This window comes from Heterocephalus glaber, unplaced genomic scaffold (genome assembly GCF_053883595.1).
Source record: "Heterocephalus glaber isolate CG9 unplaced genomic scaffold, H.glaber_assembly_v1.0 deba00001454, whole genome shotgun sequence".
In the NCBI taxonomy this organism is placed as follows: Eukaryota; Metazoa; Chordata; class Mammalia; order Rodentia; family Bathyergidae; genus Heterocephalus; species Heterocephalus glaber.
The window spans coordinates 13,791,056-13,818,464 of NW_028258303.1; the positions used below are offsets into that span (position 1 = coordinate 13,791,056).

At 36.1% G+C, this 27,409-nt stretch overlaps 1 protein-coding gene across 9 annotated transcripts in view; it reads right to left on the bottom strand.

Moving 5' to 3' along the window:
• Positions 1-27,409, bottom strand: part of Cnot6l (CCR4-NOT transcription complex subunit 6 like) — a 127,735-nt gene that overhangs the window by 77,597 nt on the left and 22,729 nt on the right. For 4 of the 9 annotated variants that reach the window (XM_087215875.1, XM_087215877.1, XM_087215879.1 and 1 more), the window contains 4 exons: positions 17,516-17,637; positions 16,218-16,298; positions 15,934-16,120; positions 14,125-14,210 (listed from right to left, as the gene is read on the bottom strand). In XM_087215875.1, coding sequence (XP_087072001.1) covers positions 14,125-14,210; positions 15,934-16,120; positions 16,218-16,298; positions 17,516-17,627 — 466 coding nt within the window. In that variant the 5' untranslated portion in view covers positions 17,628-17,637. Of the gene's footprint in view, positions 1-14,124; positions 14,211-15,933; positions 16,121-16,217; positions 16,299-17,515; positions 17,638-20,804; positions 20,824-27,409 lie in introns of those variants that run through there. The other 5 variants (XM_013073355.3, XM_087215882.1, XM_087215881.1 and 2 more) reach the window with 2 other exon arrangements.

A 27,409-nucleotide genomic window follows, 5' to 3' on the forward strand; every position in this document is an offset into this window, starting at 1 on the left:
CCTTGCAAGCTCAAGGTCCCAAGTTCAATCCCTGGTACCAAAAAAAAAAAGTTTGCAAACTATTCATCCAACAAAGGATTAATACTAGAAAATACAAGGAACTCAATGGCATAATAAATAAATAAAGCACGCTCAGAGACTTGCTTTGGCTGCAGCAGCTCCGGTTGAGTCTGACCCAGATGACTCTGCCCTGCAGCCTCTCTGGATGACTGTGCCCCTCTGTAGCCAGACAGCCTCTCTCCCATTCCCAAGAAGTACCTCTTTTACCCATGACTAAGCAGAAAGTCTATAGTTAGCAAGCGGGACACTGTACATGTATGAAACCATCTTTTATCTACATAAGTATCCTTTCCTTCACCCTTATAACAACAGTTTGTGTACTTCTTCCTCTTATGCTGCAGCATAGATCCTAATAACCCTTCTTTCAGGTGGTTTTTGCTATTAATGATTTCTATCTCTAGCAGAGCAGTCTGAGCCGGTAACACTAAGAGTCGGTAATACTAAAGGCTGCTCACCCTGAAAGTGCCCAGCAGCCAGGGTTGGTGACACTGAGGGCAGATAGCAGCCAGAGAATGACAGGCCACAATAGAGAGCTGTCAGCAGCTGCTAGCTACAGATACTGGAAGAGTTCTACAGAGCTCTTGAGACCTGCTGGCCTTAGCCATCATGAAAGCAGAGAGGGGGACCACAGGCACTAAGAACTGAAAGCTCCTGCCGTTTAAAGCTCAGAGGTACTGCCACTAAGAGGACTGTACTTCTGCCTATTTGTGCTATCTATCCAAATTGAGTGAAAGAACTTTCAGCAGACAGTTAACATAAGTAGTATGAAGTCTTAGAGCCTTCGTAGTTCTTGATAGACACTGTCAAATCCACCAATGTTTGAAGACATGTAACAGCATGACCAAGTTGGTTATATTTTAGAAATGAACATGTTGCTTAAATTGGTGCAAAATATGTGTACATAAAACTTATTTATTAACCTTTGGAATGAGAAAAATAATCATCTCAATAAATGAAAACCTTCAATAAATTATCTAAACAAGGATTAAAGTAGAAATGAAAGGAAGCTTCTAAAATCTAAACCTTTAATCAAAATCATAATACAAGTATCACTCCTAATGAAAAAAAAATATTAGAAGCATTCTCTTTAAAATTAGAAATAACAGGGGGCCGGGGATTTAGCTCAGTGGTTCCGCCGCCTGCCTCGCAAGCTCAAGGACCTGAGTTCAATCCCTGGAACCAAAAAAACAAACAAACAAACAAAAAATTAGAAATAACGGAAGCATGCCCAGTATTAATAATTCTAATTCAATACTATATGAAATATCCTTGCCAGTACATTAAAGAAATTAAATACAGAGTCCACCCAAAAAATGTATACACATTTTGGGAAAAGAAAAACAGTATGATGTTTTTTCAACAGATGGTGTTTTCCTCATATGGGGGACCCTACAGGATGTCATGTATCACATAAAACCACTACACTGCCAGCCCCTAGAGAAGAAATTAAAAATGTATATGCAGCAGTCTCAATGACCAAGGTTAACCCAAGCAGCAGTTCACCATATTAATAGATGTCTGGAAGCTAATGGCCACCAATTTGATTACTTCTCGTAATTGTAGAGGCCAAAGGTAACTTGTATTAATCTCATGATGTCTCAATAAATTTAGTATTAAAATATTTACACAAGTCTTTCTTTTCCTTAAGTATGTATACATTTTTTGGCAAACTGTTTTGAAAGGAAAAAACAAAACTAACACAGGAGATGAAGTGATTATCTGTGCACAAAGCCTCGAAGAATTTGCAAACTTTTACAATGAGAATTTAGCTAAGAAAGCTTACTATGAGATGATTTTTAAAACTAACAAGGGTGGGGGTAGAGCTCAATAATAGCACATTAATGTATCATGCACAAACCCTTGGTTCAATCGTCAACACAGCAAAACAGGACAAAACACTAGCAAATGAGCATTTTAAAACATTAAAAAATCATGCTTTCAAAAGGGGAAAAAAGCCCAGAAAATGTGCTTGATTAGTCTTCAGAAAGTTGTAACATTTAATTCAGCCATTAAATATGACCTAAAACAATGAAACTGGAACCCATATTCTTAAATAGAAATACTCAATATAATTAAGATAGTCAATGCGGGCTGGGGATTTGGCTCAGTGGTTTCGCCGCCTGCTGCGCAAGCACAAGGACCCGAGTTTGATCCCCGGTACCAAAAAAAAAAAGAAAGAAAGTCAATGCTTCCTCAAACAGTCCAAAGTGTTAATGAAACTCTAAAATTGCAACACATGTTTTGTGTGTGTGAACTAAACAAACTCTTTCTTAGCTATGAGGAAGAGCTAAGGAAACCAAGCTATCAAAACACTGCTACAGAAGAATGTGAGACTTCGCAAATGAGATACTGCATCTTGATATAAAGCCATAAAAATAATGAACATGGTAATTGATGGAACATTAGACAAACTGACACAAGAACAAAACTGAGATCACAAAAGTGGACTAGACATAGCAGGTAAGAGAGGGGTGACTTTACTATAAGTGGGAAAAGGCAAATCTGTTCAATAAATGATAAGGAGACAACTGGTTACTCATAGGACATAAACATGATCAGACCCTTACTGAAAACAGGTCCTTGTAATATTTAAAAATCAGTACCAAATGAATTAAAGAATTAATTATAAAGATTAACACTTTACAACTTTGAGAAAGTATGTTTATAAAACATACTGATTTTAAAAGATTTAAAAATTCATCTAATTAAAAATATATTAAGATGCCATAAAGGAAACAAAAAATGTAAAGTGTAAAGAAAAGCCACACAATGGGAGGAGAGGACATTTTTTTTCCATTTAGTTTATTGGTACATTTTAGATATACAATACAGTTACATTCATCATTGGGATCTTGTACCCCTATCTTGGTTCCTATGTTTTTCCCCACTCCCCTGCCCTCCCTTCAGCCCCTCCATCCTTCTCTATTTACAAAGACTTTGTTTCCATGTTTTTCCTTTTCTCATATTTTTTCTTTTTCCTTCTTTCCTCTCCCCTGCCCCTTCCACTTCCCCTACTCCTTTAGACATTTTCTTCCTATTTCACAATATCATTTATACATTTTGATTCTTATTTACACTTTTAGTTTTTCACACTAGAGAAACTATTCGGTATTTACACGTGTGTCCTATTTATTTCACTTAAAGTATAGCCTCAATGTGCATCCACTTAGCTACAAATGAGGGGAGAACATTTTTAACACAAAAGAGACAAAACAATCCAACTGAAAATAGGCAAAAGATATGAACAGTAACTTCAAAGAACAAATATTAATGGCCAATAAATATATAAAAAGATAAAAAATGTTGAATTTTGGCAATGAGGAAATGTCAACTAAAAGCATAATTTAAAAGCACAAGATCCTGAGTTCGATCCCTGGTACCAAAAAGAGCATAATTAAAAACTACTTCATATTCAATAATTGACAAAATTTTAAAAATCTGACAATATCAATTATTGGAAAGAACACTGAGAAGTGAAAACTATATTACTTGGGAAGTATAGTTTAGTAAAACTACTTTGTAAAACCTTATGGATTACCTAATAAAGCTAAGGATGCAGGATTCCACAACCCAGTAATTCCATTCCACTCCTATGAACTGTATCAGGAGACATATACTAGAATGACCATAACTCCTTATAGTAGCCACAGGTGTGGGGGGGGGGATCTAAATATATATAGAATACAATATAGTACATTCATTTATCAGAATACAATATTGCAGGTTAAACAAATGAAGCATAATTACAAGTATATATCAACATGGCTAAGTCATAAAACCATAAATGTTGAATAAAAAGCAAGTCACAGGAAATTACATTCAAGAGTCAATTTTTGTAAAAGTTAAGGCATCTTTAACAAATACATACATAATCCCAATCTCTAAAATAAATCAAATTTATATAGTAAAATAGTCTTCTACTAGAGTACAATCTACTTTGAGAGAGATAAGCTAGAATTTTTTCAAATTGTTGAGAGCCAACATAATTTATGAGACAACATTAATGTTTAATTAATAAGGACATCACATTGGCTGGTATGTCAAAGAAAATATTTTACACCTCAGGACATCAATTTTAAATTACTTTTTTAAAATGTATGAGAATTTTTTTTCCTGGTACTAGGATTTGGACCCAGGCCCTTTCCTCTGAGCTACATTCCCAGACCTCTTTTTATTTTGAGACAAAGTCTTGCTAAGTTGCTAAATTGACCAGGCTAGGCTCAACCTTGAAATCCTCCTGCCGTAGTCTCTGGGGTGATGGGATTACAGGCATGCACCACAAGAATTGCTTTTATATATGCCTTTTCTTCCATAAAATTAACATGGTTTTGTTCTTTAAGAGACTACTTCCAACTTACTAGACTAGTCACGATCACATGACTAGAAAGTGGCCCTGACTAAAAACTAAACATTCTCAAAGATAAGAAAAAATGAATAGAAGTATAGTTGAACATTCCTAACTTGAAAGTCAGAAATGCTTCCGAATCCAAAACTTTTTTTGAGCACTGATATGATGCCACAAATAAAAAATTCCCCACCATACCTCATGCAATGAGTCATAGTCAAAATGCAAGTGCACTAAAGATACCACACAGCACTAACCACCGCTTATGTGTAAATAGTGTATGTAAAACATAAATGAATTTTGTGTTTATATTTCGGTCTCACAACCAAGAGATCCCATTATGTATATGCAAGCAAAATATCTGAACTCTGAAAAATTACTCAGCCTATATTTAAATTGAACAAACTAAAGTTTAATAAAAAAGGATATATTCCTAGTCATGAACAAAGCTCAGTTACAGCTGGTGAAGCAGACCTCGTTTCTGACTATCCTGATAGAGAAGGCATCTAAAAAGGGATTTTAATGAATGTATTTCAGTAGACAAAAGAGCACTACAATAGAAACCCAACCAAAAACAGTAGTTTCAAGAGTAATACTTTAACTAGTAAAACAATGAAAGACTCAGGAGACACTAGATATCCAGAATAATCCATTTGGTGGTATCTATTCTACATTTTCTAAGAATATATTTTTCTACGTGAGATAACACGAAATAGATTCATGAAAAAGTAAGAAATACCAACATTTGCTTTTTCAGCAACATTGCCTGGTATTATTTATGTCTGCTGGGTTCAACTGTAAATTATTGGTCAGAATGGTGAGCAGCAGAGAAAGAGACTCTCCGAAATTTGGTGTCCTGACACTGGAATATAGCAGCACGCGAAGAAGGAGGGGAATGGTTCCCTGGAACCCAGGAAGGATCTGAGACAAGAATTGAAGTCTATAGGGACAGTGAAGAGAAAGACTTTAACAAAGAGGAGGGAGGTACCAAGCAGTGCTCTCTCCCAGAGCCTGGACTCTCCATGAGGTAATGGTAGGCCAAGCCTGCATACCCACAGTGACTACTGACAACCCCAGGGCCTCCATGGAGAAACGCACCAGTGGCATGGAGCACTAGATGAACCAGGCTGCAGTGTCTGGTAAGTTATCTAGTTTCAGACCTCACCAAGGAGAGGGTGCTTGGCTGGTAGCCATCTTGGTGAGGGGCCAACTGAGCTCAGAGCTCAGACCTCAGAACAGCTGTGGTCAGACTCCTTCTAGTGGCTCCTAGTGCCTCAGTGCAGGTGCTGAGTTCAAGTTAGCGGGAGGTCAAGGAGCAGAGTTCAAGCCAACAGGAGACATACACACTGTTGCAGGCTCAAGGAATCCAGTTCCAGCCTCATACCCAGAAACCAGCTTGAACTTCAGAGGAACTAAAGTGGCAGGGTAGCTGGGATTATCTACTACCCTAGCATAAAGCATGAGCTAGCTTGCTGAGATTAATCAATTTGGCTCTGGACTGTTTACCCACATTGGCTAACAGTGATGAAGGACCCTAGTTAGAAAGAGAGACTCCATATTGCTGCTGAACGACCTGCTGAACGACCCACCTGCCTGCCCTTTAGATGAACTCAAAAGGAGGAAGCTTAGAAACCTCCTCCCCTTAGAGTCTCTTAGAAACAATAATTAATCAACTATTGTTTTACAAATGTTCTAACAGCAGGACATGCCGCTTCTGTACCTTTTGCTTGCTTTACTAGTTCTATCCCACAAGGGGCCTAGAAACTGCTGGCCTCAAAGGTGTATAAAATATGTTAATCTCCCCCCAGTCGAGGCTCCAGTCCGACGCTCAGCTTGGGTCCCGGCCAGTAATAAACTCCTGTGTGGATTTAATATCGGTCTGGGCTAGGAATGGGGAAAAAATAAGAACCACGATGTATTATGTAAAGGTACAATTCCCAATGAGAAATGTAATTGTGTTGTATACCTACAATGTACCAATAAAAGAATTTAATACAAAAAAAAAATCGGTCTCTGGTTGGTTCTCTCTCACTGGGTGTAACAGCGACAGCAGAGGCACAACTTGAATTGGGCGTTTATGGGTTTTTGTAAACTTTTTTCTTTCTTCTTTTTTTTCTGTTGTTGTTCTATTCTGGTTTTTATTTTTTCCTTTTCTCTTTCCCACTTGTCTTTTTCACCAGTTTTCTAAAGTTTGTCCTCCAGCCTTGCTTCTGATCTCTTCCTCTTCTTCTATTTCTGTTTTTTACCCCCTAGCCCCTTTTACATCTTCTCCCCTAAGGGTAAAAATTCCATATTAAGGGTTACAATTTGTCATTTTCTAGGCTGTATTTCATGCTATTATTATGGTTGACTGTACTACTTTACCCAAGGTGACATATTGTGCTAATTAGTTTTTCCTCCTGGTATACCAAGACTGAGATTGCCTAAGGGTCCTAAAAACAAACAAACAAACCTATATGCCAGTGCCAAATAACTGGCAGCTGGGCCAAATAGGCAGAAACATCTCATCCCCAATAAATTGAAGAAGTAGGATCCTGAAACAGACTCAAAACCCAAAAGCTAGATACACTTGGAAGATGCTTCTGAGAAGTCATTTCCTAAGGGTTCTGAATACTGGCAATAAAGTACTCACCATAAGCAATTTACAAACATCAACTCAGGAATCAAACTTTAAAAAAAAAATAGAAAATGAGAAGACACTTTAAGATGCAACCCCCACAGACTTTCAGCTCACCAAAGGCAAACCCAGGGGCAATGAAGTAGAACAATCCAAAACCCACCAACCTGGAGTCTCTGAAGTGGTAACAGCTGAAGTAAAAAAGCAAATGAACAAGGCTCTAGAAAATATCAAAGCATAAATAATTTCTCAGATAACTACAAAGATGCTGACCAGAATGAAAGATACAGATAAAAAAATAGAGCTCAGGAACTGACGGAACCCATGAATGCCCAGCATAGGAAAGAAATGGAATTCATGAAAGAGATTCAAACAGATATCCACGAGATTAAAAACTCCATTAAAAGTATACACAGCAGAATAAGCCAATGTGAGGACAGAACATCAGATATAGAAGACAGGATTGTGGTTAGTGATCATAAAAAGAGAGATTTCTTAAAAACAGCAAGGGACCATGAGAAATCAATCCAGTAGCAGCCGCTAGATGATGCAAAACATTAATATAAGATCGATTTGAGTCAATAAAAAAGCAGGAGATAGCACAAATGACATAAAAAAGCTGTTCTCAGAAGTAATGGCAGAAAACTTCCCAAATAGGGAAAAAGAATTTGACATACAGGTAAGTGAGGCATATAGGACTCCAATTAGACACGATGAAAAAAAAAATCTTCCCCAAGGCATATAATAGTCAAGATTCCTGAAATTCAACACAAGCACAGAATATGAAAAGCTATTAAAGAAAAGAAACAAATCACCTGAAAAGGAAAGCACAACAGAATCACAGCAGACTTCTCAACACAAAACCTCAAGTCAAGGAGAGCTTGGAGTAAAGTATTTCAAGCCCTAAAGGAAAACAACCTCCAACCCAGACTGACATACCCTGTAAACCTATGCTTCAAAATTGATGGAGAAATAAGATGCTTCCACGACAAAGAGCACCTGAAGAAATTCATGATCTCCAAACCAGCACTCCAAAGTATTCTGAAGAATATTCTAGAAAGGGACAATAAGGATTACAACTCCATGAACTGCAACAGAATGAATCTACCAGGCAAGGCAAGAAATTAAACAGAAAAGGAAAGAAGAAAGCCAACAGCAGGAAAATAACATGACAGAGATAAAACAATCTATATCAGTTATAACCATCAATCTTAATGGTCTTAATTCACCAAGCAAAAAAATCAGACTGCAGAATGGATCAAGAAGCAAAATCCAACAATATTCTGTATACAAGAAACACATTTAATTGAAAAACAAATTCACAGACTGAAAGTCAAGGGATAGAAAATGATATTCCATGAGACAGGAACCTAGAGAAAGAGCAGGGGTAGCTATTCTATTTGCAGACAAAATGGATTCCAAGCCAAGACTGATTAAGAGAGACAAAGAAGGTCACTACATCCTGGTAAAGGGAACAATCTAAGAGGAAGACATAACAATTTTATAAAAATATATGCACTATACAGAAGCACAGCCCAACTATACAAAAAAGATATTAACAGACATGAAAAATCATATAAGCACTAATACTGTTATAATGGGGGACTTCAATACCCCACTGTCACAAATAGACACATCAACTAGACAAAAAAATCGATGAAATATTACAATTGAACCAAACTTTTGAACAAATGAACTTAATAGATGTTTACAGACTGTTCCACCCCACAACATCAGAATACATATTCTTCTCAGCTGCACATGGGACTTCTTCAAAATAGACCATACAACACTAGCCCATAGAACATGATTAAGTAAATGCAAAGGAATTGAAATAATCCCATGCATATTATCAGACCATCGTGCAATGAAATTGGAAATGAATGGCAGAAGAAACGACAAGAACTCCATAAACACATGGAAATTAAATAACACCCTCCTGAACAACCAATGGATCACAGATGAAATTAAAGAAGAAATAAGACAATTTCTACAATTAAACAATAAAGACAATAAGACATACTGGAACTAATGGGACCCAATGAAAGCAGTCCTACAAGGGAAATTTATAGTGGTGAATTGCCATATCAAGAAAACAGAGTAGGCTCAAATAAACAAACTAATGTTGAACCTCAAGCTTCCAGAAAAAGAAGAGCAAGTCAAACCTAAAGCTCATATGAGGGAAGAAATTATAAAAATTAGAGCAGAAATTAATGCAATGGAGACTAAAAGAACAATACAAAGACTCAATGAATCAAAAGAGTTGGTTCTTTGAAAGATTAAATAAAATTGAGAAACCCTTACCCAACCTTATCAAAAAAAAAGGAAAGATTCAAACCACGCAATCAGGAATGAAAAGGGTAAAATCACAACAGATCCTATAGAGATCCAGAAGATCTGCAGTACCTTCAAGAACCTGTATTCTAATAAGATGGAAAACAGAAGAAACGGACAGATTCCTAGATACATATGAATTACCAAAACTGAATCAAGATACAGAAATTCTAAATAAACCAATATCAGCCAATGAAAATGAATATGTAATTTAAAAACTACCAACAAAGAAAACCCCTGGCCCTAACGAATTAACTGGTGAATTCTACAAGAAATTCAGAGAGGACCTAATGTCACTACTCCTCAAACTCTTCAATGAAATTGAAAGGGAAGCAATACTTCCAAATTCATTCCAGGAAACAAGCATTACCCTGATTCCCAAACCAAAGAAGGATCCAACCAAAAAGGAAAATTACAGGCCAATCTCCCTAATGAACATAAATGCAAAAACTCTCAATAAGATACTGGCAAACAGAATGCAGCAAATCATCAAGAAGAACATACACCATGACCAAGGTGGATTCATCCTAGGGATGCAGGGATGGTACAACATATGCAAATCAATAAATGTAATACATTATATTAAAAGACCCAAGGAAAAAAACTATATGATCCTCTCAACAGATGCAGAAAAAGCATTTGACAAAGTCCAACACCCACTCATGAAAAAAACCCTGCGGAAATTTGGTGTAGATGGTCATTATCTCAATCTAGTAAAAGCCATCTATGACAAACCAATAGCCAACATCATAATAAATGGACAAAAACTGAAAGCTTTCACTCTAAAATCAGGAACAAGACAAGGATGTCCACTGTCACCACTTTTGTTCAATATAGTTCTGGAAACACTAGCCAGAGCAATTAGACAAGAGAAAGAAATAAAAGCAGTAAGGATAAGAAAGGAAGAAGTTAAATTATCATTATTTGCAGATGATATGATACTCTACATAGAAGACCCCAAAAACTCCACCAAAAGACTTTTAGATCTGATAACCAAATTAAGTGGCATAGCTAGATACAAAGCCAACACTCAAACATCAACAGCCTTCCTGTACACGAACAACAGGCTCACAAAGAGAGAAATTAGAGAAACAATTCCTTTTATTAATAGCATCCCCCCCAAAATACCTAGCAATCAATCTAACAAAGGAAGTAAAAGACTTCTACATTGAAAACTACAGTACTCTGCAAAAGGGAGATTGAAGTGGATTTCAGAAAATGGAAAGATACCCCTTGTTCCAGGATAGGAAGAACCAATATAGTGAAAATGGCCATACTTCCAAAATTGTTACAGAGATTCAATGCAACCCCAATTAAAATTCCAACAGCATATCTCATAGAATTAGAGAAAACAACCCTAAAATTCATTTGGAACCAGAAGAAACCTAGACTAGCAAAGGCAATTCTGGACAACAAAGGCAAAGCAGAGGGTATCACAATCCCTGATTTTAAATTATACTACAAAGCTATGGTGATAAAAACAGCATGGTACTGCCAAAAGAACAAAGCTAAGGATCAATGGAAGAGGCTAGAGGATGCAGAAACAACTCCAGACATAGTCAACCACCTTATCTTTGACAAAGGAGCCAAACACCATCACTGAAAGAAAGATAGCCTCTTTAATAAATGGTCTGGAAAACATGGCTTTCCACATGCCAAAGATTGAAACCAGACCTTTCTCTTTCACCATGCAATAACCTAAAATCAAAATGGATCAAAGTTTAAATAGTAAAACAGAAACACCAAATCTGCTGGAAGAGAGAATACATAGAATGCTTGAGGACATATCAGTAGGCAAAGACTTCATGAACAAAACCCAGACTGCACTGGAAATACTACAAAAATCGACAACTGGGACCACATCTTATTAAAAAGCTTTGGACAGCAAGAGAAACCACCAGCAGAGTGAAGAGACAACCCACAATGTGGGTTTACCAGCTATTCAAATAAAGGACTACTATCTAGAATATATGAAGAACTCAAAAAAATCAGACCCCCAAATTTAAAGACTAAATGCAAAAACTGGCATCTGAAATAAAAAGATACTTCTCAGATGAAGAATTAGAAACAGTAAATAAATCTATAAAAAATGTTCAACATCACTGGTCATTTATGAAATGCAAATTAAAACAACGCTGAGATTCCATCTCACTCCAGAAAGAATGGCTGTTATCAAGAAATCAACCAATAACAAATGCTGGTGGGACTGTGGGGAAAAGGAACACTTCTCTGCTGGTGATGGGAGTGTAGACTGGTGCAACCACTGTGGAAATCAGTGTGGAGATTTCTCAAGAAACTAAAATTAGAGATTCCATTTGACCCAGCTATGCCTCTTCTTGGTATTTTCCTGAAAGAATTAAAAGCATCGTACCACTGCAATATATGCACATCCATGTTTATAGCAGCAGTGTGTAATAACTAAATCTTGGAAACAGCCCAAATGCCCATCAACAGACGAGTGGATGAAGAAGATGTGGTTTTTAAATACAATGGAGTCCTACTCTGCCATAAAAGATGGGCTTGAGACATTTATAGCTAAATGGATGGACGTTGAGACCATCCTCATAAGTCAAAGAAATCAGACACACATATTTAAATAATGCATTGCTTCTCTGGTGTGAGAAACCAAAAGTGGAAATAAGGACTGAAATGCATAATGGATGTTGGGAAATGGGAAAAAAGTGTTCAAATGGGAAGGCGAACAAGGGAGAAGAGAGGGAGAAAGGAAGGAAGGGACAAGAAAAAAGGTGAGAATAGAAGGAAAAAATGGACACAAAGCTTCTGTACATAGGGATGGGACTTGAGGGGAATAAGATAAAATAAAATTTATCTTTTAAAAAACTTTAAATTATTAATTTATCATTGATGTGCTGTCCATCTGTACTAAGAAAAAGAAAATCAGTATTGTGATTAATGTTAAAGGAGTCTAATGTTAAGGGAGCCTATAATTCCAGCACTCTGGGAGACTGAGGCATGATTGTGAGTTCAAGTCCAGCATGAACAATTTATAAAATTAGTGAGACTGTCTCAAAATAAAAAGGACTGGGATGTAGCTTAGTGTAAAAGCCTTGCATTCCACTGGAAGGAAAGGGTGAAAGGGAGAAATTATTAATAAAGACAAATAATTATAATTTATTAAGATCAATAAAAAAAGTATTAATTTCATGTTTCATGAATCTAAGATTATAATCATTCTATATTTTTTTAATAAAGAGGAAAATCTTTGCCCCTGCTCTACCTCTAAGTGGGCTGTTTCACCTATACCAGATTTAGCATATAAAAATGATTAAATGTCCCAACCATTAAATTCTAAGTGCCTTAGGTTAATTCTCAGGAAAATATTCTAGATTAAAATATTTTAGATTACAATGTTTTATGTTTTAGATTAAAATGCTTTAGAAAATATTTCAGATATATATTTTAAATATTTTCTTCTTTACTTCATAAATTATAAAAACTATCAAAAAAACTCATATGGAGAAACTATACACATAAGATTCAGGCTATTCATATAATTATCTAATTTATGGGACTGTAAAAGGAAGCCTAATATCATTTCTGTCACTTCAAGCAATATTATAAGCATTCTTTCAATATTAATCCTCCCATTACATAATAAAAGAAAAGTCAATGGTCTGAGGGCATAGCTCAGTGGTAGAGTACCTGCACATCATGCAGAAGCTCTAAGTTTGATCCTCAAAGGGAAGGAGGGAGGGAAGGGTGACAGTTAAGGTGAACAGCCAACTTGCTTGGCTTGGAAGCACAAAAGAGATTAGTAAAACACTCTTCTGGGTGTATGTGGCTAGGTTATGGAAGCATGATCCCTAGCCCCTTCCTCTTTTTCACTGTTCCCCTCCTCTGCTTCTGGCCACCATGAACTGTATTTTCCTCCACCATGTTGTTTCTGCCGTGAAGCCAACCATTCATGGACTGAATCCTTGAAACTGTGACCCAAATTAAACTTCTCCATTAAGTTATGGGTATGGGTATTATGTCTTGGCAACAGGAAAGCTAACTAATACATGAGGAAAGAAAAAAATGCAAATAGAACATTTTATAGATAAGTCTTTGGAGAAGGAAAATAAAATACCTGAAAGAATATGAAGTAAAGTTTGAGTGATGCTCATTCCTCAAAAGCATAGAAAATATCATTAACCAATACAGTACAAAAATAAACTCTTTCATATGTTTTGACTTCAACAGAAAATTATACAAATTTCAGTATTTACATGAATTGAGTATAACTCTCATCCCAAACTGAGCAAAATGCAACCAATCAGAGGAGCAGGTACCTTTGATTTACAATAATTATACTAATTAGGTATAGCTAATCTGTACTATTATGTTTTCCCACTCATAATCACGTGATATGCTAATGCTACCTTATATACTATATCAAAAGCTAAAATGAGGTATGCTAAGATTTTATCCTATTATTAATTTTTGAAGAAAGGAAGAACTACTGTGCTAAATAACTTAAAGTATCTCTTCTATACAGTGAAAACCATAATTTGTGCAATTTGTTTCTAAGTATAATAAAAAGGAAAAACACTAAAATTCCCCTATAAGTTTGTTAAGTTGATGGCAACATACTAAAATCTTGAAGCTCAGTTTGATACCCAAAGAACTATTTTCCTGTCAAGAGAAGTATAGTTGTATTCTCAAAATGATACTAAAACCTAACCTGTAAACAAAATGATGTTTAAAGGGCTCAGACCACTCAATACTGAGTGTTAAAACTGTATCTTTAAAAAAAAAATTCACTCACCTTTCAAACCTAGAGTTTGTAGCTGGAAGAGCCGACCAAGTTCATAAGGCAAAACCCGTAACATATTGTGATTTAAAAGCAATTCCCTGTTTAAAAAAAAATTGTTTTAATACACCAATCTTTATTAATACATATATTTGCCATTCTAATCCTTTCTTCTAACATGAGTGATGCTTACAATCAAGTGAATTCTCTATGCTGATCCAAAACTGCTGTGTACTACAGCATTAAGGTACTACAGAATGTGTAACTGTCAGAATTTTTAAGTGTTTCTATAATTTACTTATCCTCTAGCACAGATTAAAGTTAGAGATAAGAAAGTGCACATGTCATTTTCAATCTAAATCTGTCCTCTTTGCTTTCTAACCCAAAATGCCTATCAGATGTGACATATCAGCATCAAAGTGACATATCAGTATCCAAAGACACAAGACAATAAGCAAACTCGAGCTTAGTTCAATTTATAGGAGAGTAAGTTTTTACATAATTTTTAGGATTAAACTATAATTAGCAACCTAATCACCTGCATCTTTTCTATAACTGATTACAAACACTAGTCATTTCAAAAGAAGTGTAAAAACAGAAAAATACACAAAAACAAAATTAATAAAGAACAAGAAGTGAGTTACTTGGGTGTGGTGGCCCATGCTTATAATCTCAGCACTTGGGAAGCTGAAGCAGAGGAATCATGAAATTCCAGGCCAACCTGGACTATATAGTGAGACCTTGTCTCAAAAAAGTTAAAGAAAAAAAAAAAGGACTGGGCATGGTGGCTCATGTCTGTAATCCCGATATGCAATACTCTGAGAGGCAAGGCAGGAGAATCACGAGTTCAAGTCCACCCTGGACAACTTAGTGACATAGAAAGACCCTGCCTCAAAATAAGAAAAGAGCTAGGGATGTAGCTTAATACAGAAAGTCCTAGGTTCAATCCCCAATACTGAGGAGGGAGAAGGGGAAGAAGAGGAGAAGAACAAGGGCAAAGAGGGGGAGAGAAGGAAAGGAGGAATATAGAGTGAAGGGGATGAAGAAGAGTGGGCAGGAGGAAGTGTATCAGGAAAGTAAAATATAATGAAAAGACAAAGAACTCTCATGAACAATCAGACAGAACACAAATATTAAAGCACAGGAAATATATAAGAAAAGGATAGCATAAAAAAGGTCTAAGTTTATAATTGTGAAATTCTAAGCAGACTACAAAAAAATTAAGAGCACTTTCATTAAAAGATGATCAAAAAGTTCTAAAACAAACCAGTAAGGGGATGGTAAAGAAAAGTATGTTTATTTACTGCTTAACAGATAATGCAGAAAGGCAATTCTTGTTTTTATTGGTAACACTTATATATGGTCCTAAGATTCCTGCAACATTTTATCCTATGAAAAAAAAATTTTATATCTTCAACAAGAAACAAATCTATTTTATCAAATTTTAAAGTTTTCTTAATGAGTTGTAATATAAAATATAAATATATAATGTCTTATAATGGGGATATATTCCTCTAAGCTTGGTTTACAAGCAAATCCTATCTTTTCCCAATTATTTCTGATTAGTCCTATCAGAGACGAAGTCAAAATGAGACTCTTAACCTTACCCCACCTCCAATCTGTCAAAACTGATGATAGGAATTTCCAAATTTAAAGGAAATGCTCAATGAAAGTCAACTCAAGAACTGTGCTTACAGCGTTTACATCATTTTATTGTCACAGACACATAGAAATATCGCTGTAAAAAGAGTAACATCCCATAATTTTCTTATTTGGTAAATTTAGAATTTTATGTAATGAGTCATGTCTATAATATTTCCTCACCTGAGAGACACCATGTTTCCTAGTTCTGCTGGTAAACTTCTGAGTTTATTGGATGACAGATCCAGGTAAACCAGATTATGAAGCTTGGCAATATCAGGTGGAATGCGACTAAGGTAATTGTCATTTAGGTGCAGCGCTGTCAAGTGTGTCAATGACCAAAGTGATGTACTTAAGCTCCGCACTCTACCTAAAAGGCAAAATATTAAAGCATAAAAATTTAAAGCCCAAGACAAAGGTTGACCTGCAAGACTAAAATGTAAAAGAAGCCAGGTATGGTGACGCACACATGTGATCCCAGCACTCAGGAGGCTGAGGCAGGAGGGTCACCAAAAGTTCAAGACCAGCCTGGGCTACATGGCAAGACCCTGTCAAAAAAAACAAACAAAAATAAAATAAAATAAAATGTAGAAGAAACTGCAAATAGATACTGTATCTTTGACATTTTAACTTAAGGTCATATGATTGCTTCTATACAAACCTGGTCCTGATTTTATTTCATGACACTTTCACCTAATAACCACTCTTTCTCATGGGCCTTCTATGTATTAAATGACTTGTGGCAAGCCAGGCGTGGTGGCACACACATGTAATCCCAGCACTCGGGAGGCTGAGGCAGGAGAATTGCTGTGAGTTTGAGGCCAGCCTGGGCTACACAGTGAATACAAGGGCAACCTGAACTACACAGCAAGAACCTGTCTCAAAAAGCAAATGCATGGATGGATGGATGAATGAATGAGTTGTGCAAAATATAAAGACCTTTGGAGTCTTAAAACATGGGGCTGGATTTGGTTTTGTGGAAGAATGGTCTTAATTTTACTTTTAAGTCATATTCCTTACAAAAGTGTTTCTCACATGCTCAATAAAAATTATTAGTGCAAGGTTTATCTATATCCAGGGCCTAGGTTAAACTACAGACTTTAAATAGACAAGAATAATTACTATGATTTAGAACCAACCTTAGATTGGCTATCAGGAAAACCACTGTGTCCCCAAAAGAGACATCATTTCTCAGCTTTCTGGTGTTACCATTAAAGACTCACAACTCTGGTTTAAGATTTTGCATTAAGTGCAACATATTCAAGTAAACAATCACAAATCAAGCTGTGACACCCTAGGCAGAAGATGCATTAAATCAAAAGATCTGTGTCAGGGTCTTGATTTTTTACCACTGATTAGCTATATAAATTCAAGCAAATCACCACGTAGTCTCAGCTTCCACAAAATGGGATCTTATCTATCTTACATATAATAGTATTAATTATACAAAATAATTATATTAAAATCATCTTATAAATTTTACAAAACTAAAGTGTTTTTTTTTTAACTGTGTAACAGATTTTGATGACCAGGGTAGTGGAAAGTAGAGGACACAAAATCTCAAAGGGGAAATGTTACTTTTCATATAGCTATTGAGGAGTAAATTCAACTCTTCTTTTTTCTAATAACAGATTTAAAAAGATAAACACTAGTACCTCAGGATCCTTGTATTTTTTTAGTCCATCTAATCAAAAATTTACAGAAATATAACAATACTCTTTGTTACTACTGACATCCCTGATCAAATGCTTTAGATTTCACTCACCCGAGATTTCTAATTCTGCCCAGTGAGATTTTTTCCCATTGGCTACCTCCTCTGCTGACATGATGGTATAAATTCTGCGAGGATCTGGAGGATCATATTTTTCCTTTGGCATCCCTATTAGTCTGTGGGGGGAAAAATCAATTATTATAATCTTACAGAGGAAATAAGAGAAAATGAGACAGCAAGTTTCCTTTTTCTTTCCCATTACCAGGCTAGTAAGTCATTTAATACCACAAATTTTCTCTTGAAAACATATCGTCTACAGTACAATAAGCTCTTGAAGAAATTCATTAACAGACAGCTAAGAGAAAATGCAACAATAAAAAAAATCTGTGGCCCTAGACTATGTAGTAGACACTTGAACCCCTTTCCCTTCGTTTATTTACACTGCTTTCTCAGACAGACTGATCTTACAACCAGTTTCCTGATGGACTCAAACTAGTCTAAAAGAATGAGATATTTCTATCCTCCTTCCCTTGGTGATATCCAAATGTCCCAATCAGAATGACATTCCCCTTGAAAGAGATTAGTTCAAAGGTATCTAAAAATCACAAGGCCTCAAAACTCCTCTATGTTTATTGGAGAAGCAGACTTCTCTCCCCTGCTGGTCATAAATGAAAAAATATAACCCATATTACTGTACACAGCCATCCAACAACTATAAAGGAAGCAAGCCAGAAAAGGCAGTCTAGAAAATAGAGAAACAAAGCTAGAGACCTCACTGAATCACACCTATAGCACTCCCAACCAAGCAAACATACAGTATTTCCCTTATTAAGGTAATCTGAGTTGTATTTTCTGTTATTTACCTTAAAAATATCCTAATTACAGTGACTGCATAAATTCTTTGCCAATTTTGATTTATATCTGTTGTGCTGAGGTAATTATTAATATTCTTCCCTTTCACTCTCCAGAATATCCAACTGGGTGAGTTACATGGCCATTGCACTAATTAAAACTAGTACTAGACAGTCTTCTTTACAGTCATAACACAATCATCAACGATGACCAACTGAGACTTAAAATTACTATGAATGAAGATGACAAATGGTCCTAAAAGTAATCTCATTCAAGTGATCCAATACAAGAAGTGCTTTGATAGTAGGCAGAAAATAAAGTCCACTTTAGATTTACTAAAATGAGTTCTTCAGCCTACTTGAATTCCTACATACTATTTATAAATTGCCACAGTGTTATAGTTGGTTCTTTGCTCATACTTTAACACAAACAAACACAGACACCCCAAAACCAGTTGCCTGAATCTGCAAGTTATTTCTAAGTAAAGTTTAGAAGTAATACAGGACTCGGTGGTAGCAAACCTATGGGATGCGTGCTGCAGCAGCACACTGTTTGTATCACTGAAAGCTCTAAAAGGTTCGCCATAACTGAATAAGTGATCTGAAACTGCTACCTATACAGAATATAAAAGTAATACTTTATCATATACCAAGAAATCAACACATGTTGATAAGCATATAATCAAAATTTCCCATACCATAATTTTTCCCCATATTTTGAGAAGAAAATAGTCACATCTTTTCTTCTACTTAAAGGGGCAAAGAGACAGTTTTCCAGGTACGTCCACCTTATAACAGTAATTAGTTTCAAAGTTTCCACATCAAGTTCTTCAATTTTAACCTTACACAGTTTGGGTGATACTAAACTGTATTTTTCTTCAATGTCTTATAAATTTACATAGAACAAAGAAAGTGGTCATTTTCCATAGGAGGAAAACTTGTTTCTTTCATTCAACCTATGTAAAATACTTGTGAAAACAAAATTTATAGGTAACTAAATTTTTAGAATTTCTACTGTACACTATAAGGGATGTGTCTATATATGTGTGTGTATCTCTCTCTCTCTCTCTCTCTCTCTCTCTCTATATATATATATATATGTCTATATGTGTCTCTGAGGGTATTTTTACACACTAAGAGTATATAAAAAACAAAGGTGAATCAAAGTGCAGATCTGGACCCAAAGATATTCTACAAAATCCACTACCTACAGTCAGGATTTTAAATTATTAAATTTCTAAAAACATAGGTTTCAAAAATTTTAGATCATTTTTATAAAACTAGGACCTATTAGAGTCTATATTTCTGGTGATTGTTACTAAAACACTTATGTATGCTATTAAAAATGTAGAGAACTCAAGTGCAGGAAATTAGCATTATTAATGCCTTTTGGTCATCTCTATTTTCCCCTCCTAGGTCCTCAACATCAATATGCCACCTTGCAGGTATTACAAATACCTATTTCAAAATAATTTAATATATAAAATAGTCCTTCAAATATAAATCTCTAAATGTGACCCTGATAACACAGTATCTAATAATCTCACATACAAGCCAGAACTGTACAAGGTTTAAATTGGAGTGATGAACACCTTGTCATCCAAGAAATAGAAATGCTTTATTTTAGAAAACCTAGCAGCTAATTCCATTCCTTATCTTCTTTTCAACTGATAAGGCAAGCTTTTGCAATGCTGGGGATCAAATCCAGCACCTCATCTACCCCTAGACAAGCTCCACCAATGAGCTGCATTCTTAGCCCTTAAGGCTAAGTTTCTGGATTAGTTTTTTCCAAGAGTTCCCAATCTCTACATCTTTTGGGGGGGGGGGGATAGTTCAGGACGGCCTTAAACTCACTTTGCAGCCCAAAGCAATCCTCCTACCTCAGCCTCCTGAGAGTTGAGATGATAGGCCTATGCCATCATGCCCAGCAAATCTTAGGTTTTCTATTTGGGGCAAGGAAAATGAAGAACTGGGGGGGGGGGGGACAGGGAGGGGGGGAGAGAGAGGAAGGGAGGAAGGGAGGGAGGGAGGGAGGAAGGGAGGAAGGGAGGGAGGAAGGGAGGAAGGAAGGGAGGGAGGGAGGGAGGGAGGGAGAGAGAGAGAGAAGTTTCTGTATATATTTGTCATCAGGAGTAGCTTATAAAAAAAAGTAGCCTCAGGCCGAGGATTTAGCTCTGTGGTTCCTCCACCTGCCTCACAACCACAAGGTCCAGAGTTTGATCCCCAGTAACAAAAAAAAAGTAGCCTCTACAGTGTACGTAAAGACATGTCCTTATGTTGCTAAACTACAGCTACCTTCTCACCACTCTAGGTTTAAAGTCATTCTATTTCAATGTGTAATTCAGAACTATTAATGTTATTTTATTTACTTTTACCTTGTTTAATCAAGCAAAATAATAGTGAAGTGCAATGTTTTTGATATCATCAATATCTATTTTTAACTATATATAACTATTAATCATTATAACAGTCATACAAAATTTGTACTTTACCTGAAAAGGTATCTTACCAATACTTTTAGCATTGGCTCACCAGCTGATACCAAAAAATGGCCTAGCAAATCACACTGCATACTGTAGAATTATATTGGCAAAATTAATGATAAAATCAGAAGAGCTGAAAAGACATTTCTGAGATAAATAACAATTTGATTAGTAATTCCATTCCAATTCCATACCAAGGGCCTCTGGACAGTACTAATCTTTATATATTCAACTGAAGTTCATATATGATAAATAATGCAAACATTCAGAGAAAACCAAGTTTTCCTGACATCTCCAGCTCTGTGACCACTCTAAATAAAACAAAACCTACTTTTTATGATGGTAAAATTGCTTTTCATTATGAAAAAAAAAAAGCCTTTAGATTTTTGGATTCTCATGTTTCTGACCAGTTTAACATTTATTCAACAAATAGTCATTGCATGCCTACTACTATCATTTACTCTGCCAAGCACTAGTTCTCCCACAATGAACACAATGGAAATGCATATGCCTCTTGGAGCATATACTATCTTCATGGCACTATTTGAAAAAGAAAGCTTCAGAACATTTTACTTTTAAATAATCATATTAAAAATTGTGGAATTCCTTATTACTATTTTCCCCTTTCATCAGGTAATTAATTGCATTGGTCTGTATCAGTGGTAGCAAACCTACGGCACATGTGCCACAGCGGACTGTTTGTTATCTCTGAAAGCTCTAAAAGGTTTGCCATCATTGGTCTATACTGTTGTTATACTAAAATGAGTAGAACAGATAAAGGGAAAATAAAATATCCTTAACACAAAGGAAGACAGTGATATATAACAGATAAACTGTTGAACACTTAAGGATAGGTGGAGAGAGTAGCAAGTTCCCAGGCAAATAGTTTGGGTTTTTTGTGTCTGCAGTACTAGGGATCGAACGCAAGTTTACTCCATCATTAAGCTACATCCCAGCCCCACCTACCTACTCCAACCATCCATCCATCCATTTTGTTTAGAACCAAGGTCTCACTAAGTTGCCTGAACTGGGCTCAAATTTGTGATCCTTCTGCTTCAGCCTCCCTAGTAGCTGGAATTACAGGAGTGTGCTACTGTGCCTGGCACATACCAGTATATTTAAGTTCAGGTAACAGCAGGTGGTTTCTAACACAGTGATCATATTTTTTTCTACCATCCTTACTGGCAAATCAAAAAATTAGATAATAGCAGTAACAAGAACGCTTAGTTCTTTAGAAATAATTAGACTAAATGTGTCATATTTTTAGTTAGCTTATTCTCAGGGATCCATTTGTTATCCTAAATGAAACTAATTATTTACCCAAACAAAATGCATAGGTATATGTGGCAATAAAGCCTCTAGATGAAGATGAGAAGTTGTTACTGGATATTAGTCAGCTTTCCAAAGGTAATCCAAAGATAACTTTTTGTCAACCCAAAAATAACTGCAGGAAGCTCTGGGCTCTGGAAAGGGGTAAGGGCATGGTCAGTGTAAATGCACTGTACTAACAGGAGGTGGGAAAGGAGATTTAGAAACTTTCTCCCATAATTAGGATACCAGAAAACAAGAGCAGAAGTAACAAAAAATATAAGTAAATATTTTTTTAAATGGAGACTAGACCTGAGGTTATAAATCTACAAATCACTTCAAAAAAAAGTTAATGATTATAGAAAATCATTTTATTTCATTAACAATCAATTTGGACATCTATTTTTCTATCATTTCAAATTAGGCCTCAGTTTCCTCCCAACAATCATTATGCTTTAATGCTTTCCACTTACCTAATTAATCTACAGAAAAATAGGTTTTCAACACCAATTTTTCCAGGACTATGATTGCTTATCCTGATACACTTGTCTTTCTTATTTCATATACATTTTCTATTTCCTCTGACATATACATTTTCATTGCTTTCAGCTGGTATCAAATAACTATCCATCATTTTTAAGTTATCTTCACCTCTTCAGTACATGTTCCCAGATAGAAATCAATAAGCTGATTCTAAAAGTTATATGGAAAGAAAATCAATTTAGAACAGCTAAAACTATTTCTTTTAGAAACTTTTCCTTTTATTTTTTTTAAAAACTTTTCCTTTTAAAAAATATACAAACTTCAGGCGTTCCCAAAAGCTACAGTAATCCAGATGTCTTGGTGCTGGTGAAAGAGACATGTATAATTCAGTGAAAAAGAACTTTGAAACTAGAAACAGTCACACACACGCACACAAGTCAGTATGTTTTCAGCAAAAGTACAAAAGAAATCCAATACATAAAGGATAGACTTTCCAACAGAGGGGGCTAGAACAACAGGATATCCATTTGTAAAAGTAGTGAACATACAAGGACCTTAAACTTAAGTGAAAAACCAAAAAGTATTAAAGTGCTAGAAGAAAATGACAAAAGCCTCGCATTAGGCAATGATTTCTTAAATTAACACAAAAGCATGATCCATTTTTTAATAAGCTATTGATAAAATTTTATAAACGTCTATAACTCTGCTATTTGAAAGATGTATGAAAAGTCATGAAATGCAGAATATTTCCAAGACATTGCTGAAAAAGCACTCCAGAATGCATAAAGAACTTGCAAAAAAAATAATAATAACTAATAAAATACAATTGGCAAGGCTGAGAATGTAGCTCTGTGGTATAGGTGAGCAAAGGTAAAGTTTCAAAACTCTCCTTATACTTTTTATACTTTATACTTTTCTGACCCCTTCCTAGAGAACTAGGAACTAATATGAAAAACTGTCATCCATAAGTCTAATAATAAACATGCCAGTACCAATTCTAGATGCCTCCTTCCTTCCCTTTTACTTTCTTCTTCTCAATAGTATCTGATAATAACTTAGGCCACGTCATCAATATTGAGAAAGTCATAAGTTACTAAAAGACATTTGCAAAATAACTGAATAATCCTGCACTGTAAGAAATACGAAGATTAATGAGAAAAAATACTGTCAAGGGAGATAGCTTAAGAACAACTTACAGATTCACACATTACTGAGTATGTAAAAAGATTACTTGCTGTACACTTATATATCTATATTCTCCTTGATCAAAAGCAGATGTATGGCTTACATAAAATGTTTTGTTATTATAAGCCTAAGACCACAGAAGTATAGTATGGTATATAATTTCTCTAAGGGTTATTCATCTGTTGAACCCACAGTATTTTTCTACTTTTTTTTCATATTCTGGTAGAAAAATAATGAAACTGACAAGAAATGATTGTTAGGCATTTTTCTACTATAAACTACTCATATACACATATCACATTTTAAAAATCATTTGATATAGTGAAAAATATCTTAGGCAAACTTTGTATCTAAAGGAAACAACAGACTTTTAAAATTTAGACTGTATTCTTCCAAGTATATAATACATACCCTAAAAGATAAAGATTGTGTTTAATAACTACCAAAACCACTTACATCAGTAGTTCAATAAATTTAAATTCAAATGAAATGCCCAGGGTTACTTTCTTTTTTTCTGAAGAACCTAAAACTGATTTATGAATGCCAAAGGATAACAGACATCCAAAAATAATTTCTTTTCCTAAGATAGGGAGTATTTGTCCTCTCAACAACGTCTGAGTACAAAATCATTGGCTAGCTATGACTCATCCTGAAAATAAAATACAATGACATGAAAAAAGAAAGCTCATGCGCCAGGACCTGAGTTCGATCCCCGGTACCAAAAAAAAAACAACAACAAAAAAAGAAAGCTTAGGTGTACTGTTATCCACTGAAAATCTGCCTAGATGCCTAAATCCATAGGATCTATTCAGGGAAGTTTTTCATTTTTTTCTCCAAGGCATCAGTTTAGGCAGTCACCAAGAGAGGGGAAGAGGGGGAGAACGAAAGAGGGAGGAAGGATGTCTCATCACAGCATACAGTGAAGTATCCTCTAAAAAAAAAAAAACAGGGCATGCTTGTAATCCCAGCACTTAAGAAAGCTGAGGTAAGAGAATCCCCATAAATTCAAGGTCAGCCTGAACTACACAGCAAGATCCTGTCTCAAAAAAATAATTCTCAACCAAATGTAACTCTGCCCCCCAGAAGACATTCGGTGATGTCTGAAGACATTTTTGGTCATAATTTGTGTAGGAAAGCAAGGATGCTACTAGTAACCATTAGAAACTGTAGAAGTCACACTAACATCTACAATACTCAGAACAGCCCCCCACAACAAGAAATATCTGGCCCAAAATGCCAATCATGCAATATTGCAATACTGTTGAAAATTAGTAAGCCTAAGCACAAGTCCAGAATACCGTACATGTTAAACAAGCATTTAGAAAATCAAGCACTACTGCAAAGATATTATGCCAAAAAGAAATTGAAAGGTCCTAAGTTATGAGTTCTATTTATTCATAAGTACTTCACCAAAGACCACATTCTGACCAAAAAAAATTGTCTCTAGGTACTGAGATGCAGATAGCTCTCCCATCAAAGGCTGGGCATCTTAACAATTTCCAAGCAGAGACAAGTATCAGGATGTAACTGAGTGTCAACCGTGTGACAAAATTATCCATGTTTTACATGTAGTAATTCAGTAATCATGACTCTTGAGTTGGAGGTGCTTTGATTATCTCTATTTTAAAGAAGCACAAGACATTCTGAAACTTATCTTTGGCAACATGGTAGTAGATAGCAGAGTGAGGTACATGTTGCCGCCAGCTTAAACCACCAGTGATATATGTATGTCCGTCCCATTGGGCAGCTTCTACCACCTGATGGGACTGTCCCATGCCACCGATGGGATAGTCATGCTTGTACCACTGATGGTTCAGAGCCACCCAGCAGTGAGATATACAAATCACGACCCCGTCATGAACATGTTAACTCAGGCAGTTTTGCTCTATAGTCCTGGTCTTAGCCACTATACTATACTTACTACTACCTCATATGCTGGACAGAAGACAGAGGGTTAAAAAAAAGCCAGAAAACCTTCCAAATCATGGTACTTCTACTAGGCATGGTGATGTATGCCTGTAATCCTAGCACTCAAGAAGCTAAAGCAGGAGGGTCCTGGATTTGAGGACAGCTTGGGATACAGAGCAAGTTCAAGGCCAGCCTAGACTATATAGCAAAACCCTGTCCCAAGAAAGTGGGAAAAGAAAAAGAATTTTGGTACTTTATCCTTTGAGTAATGAGCAGCAATCATAGCTGCTGGGCGCAGAGCTTAGTGGTTAAGCACCTGTTCAGTGTGTGAAAGGCCCTGGGTTCAACTCTCAGCACCAAAGGAAAAAAAACAGCAGCCATTGACTGTTGAGTGTTGGAGAAGGGAGCTGAGAAAATACAGCCAATATAATTATAGGAATGGCTTGCTGAGCATCAGAAGATGGGTAAGCTTGCTTTCCAGGACCTTGCACAGGCTAGGTAAGTGTCTCTACCACTGAGCTATATCCCCAGCCCTTTCTAGTTCTGTATTTTTAAAAAGCATCTCCCTAGATTGCCTCTGCAAGCCTCAAACTTGTCATCCTGGGCTGGGGATTTAGCTCAGTGGTTCCGCTGCCTGCCTCACAAGCACAAGGACCTGAGTTCAAACCCCAGTACCAAAAAAAAAAAAGTAGAGAGAAAAACTTGTCATCCTGCCTCAGCCTCCTGAGGAGGTATGCCATCATACCCAGCTGACAGGTAAGCTTTCAGAGGAAGGGTATGTGGATTTATTTGCTAATCCACTTTTCTAAGCTGGGTGTGTGAGCACAGGCCTGTAAACAAAGCACTCTGAGAGAATGAGGCAAGATGGTCCAAGTTCCAGCCCAGCCTTGCAACTTAGTGAGGTACCGTCTCAAAGTAAAAAAATTTTTTAAAGGCTGAGGATACAAACTCAGAATGAAGACTCTGGGTTCAATCCCCAAAACCACACACACACATCCATGCATGTGCATGCACACATATGTACACACACACACACACACACACACAAAGACAGAAGTGGCTGGGCCTGGTGGTACATGCTTGTAATCACAGGTACTTGAGAGCCTGGGGCAAGAGGATCACAAATGTGAACCCACCCTGGCAATTCAGCAAGAACCTGTCCCAAACTAAACTTTTAAAAGGGGCTGGAGATGCAGTTCAATTGTATAGAACTTTCCTAGCATACGCATGGCCCTGGGTTCCAAACCCATCACCACTTAAAAAAAAAAAAAAGTAACTAAAAACTTCACATTTTTTATCCATGACAAGCAATTTGTTCATAACAGCTTTCAAATACTGGAAGAGAATTTCCTCAACTTTTGTTATTCACAATAAACCCAAAACATATTAAAGCTTGATTTGATTTATTAACATTTCCTCCACTATTAAGGCTAAACAATCATCATATGAAGCTCTATTTGAAGCATTCACCTATTTCTGTGGTCTAAATACTCCCACATACATCTGGAATGCAAAATGTCCCACATAGGCTGGAAGTGTAGCTCAGTGACAGAGTGCTTGCCTAGCATGTGTGATACCCTTGGTTCAATCCCCACACTGTATGTATGTATAAATAAGCAGTCAGTCAGTCAAAAAGTTAAGTAAAATATTCCACAAGTGGCAGGTTTCAAGGTACCAAAAGAAAGTATCAATGCATGAGGAGTTAGGAAGACATGCCTAGTAGCACAACA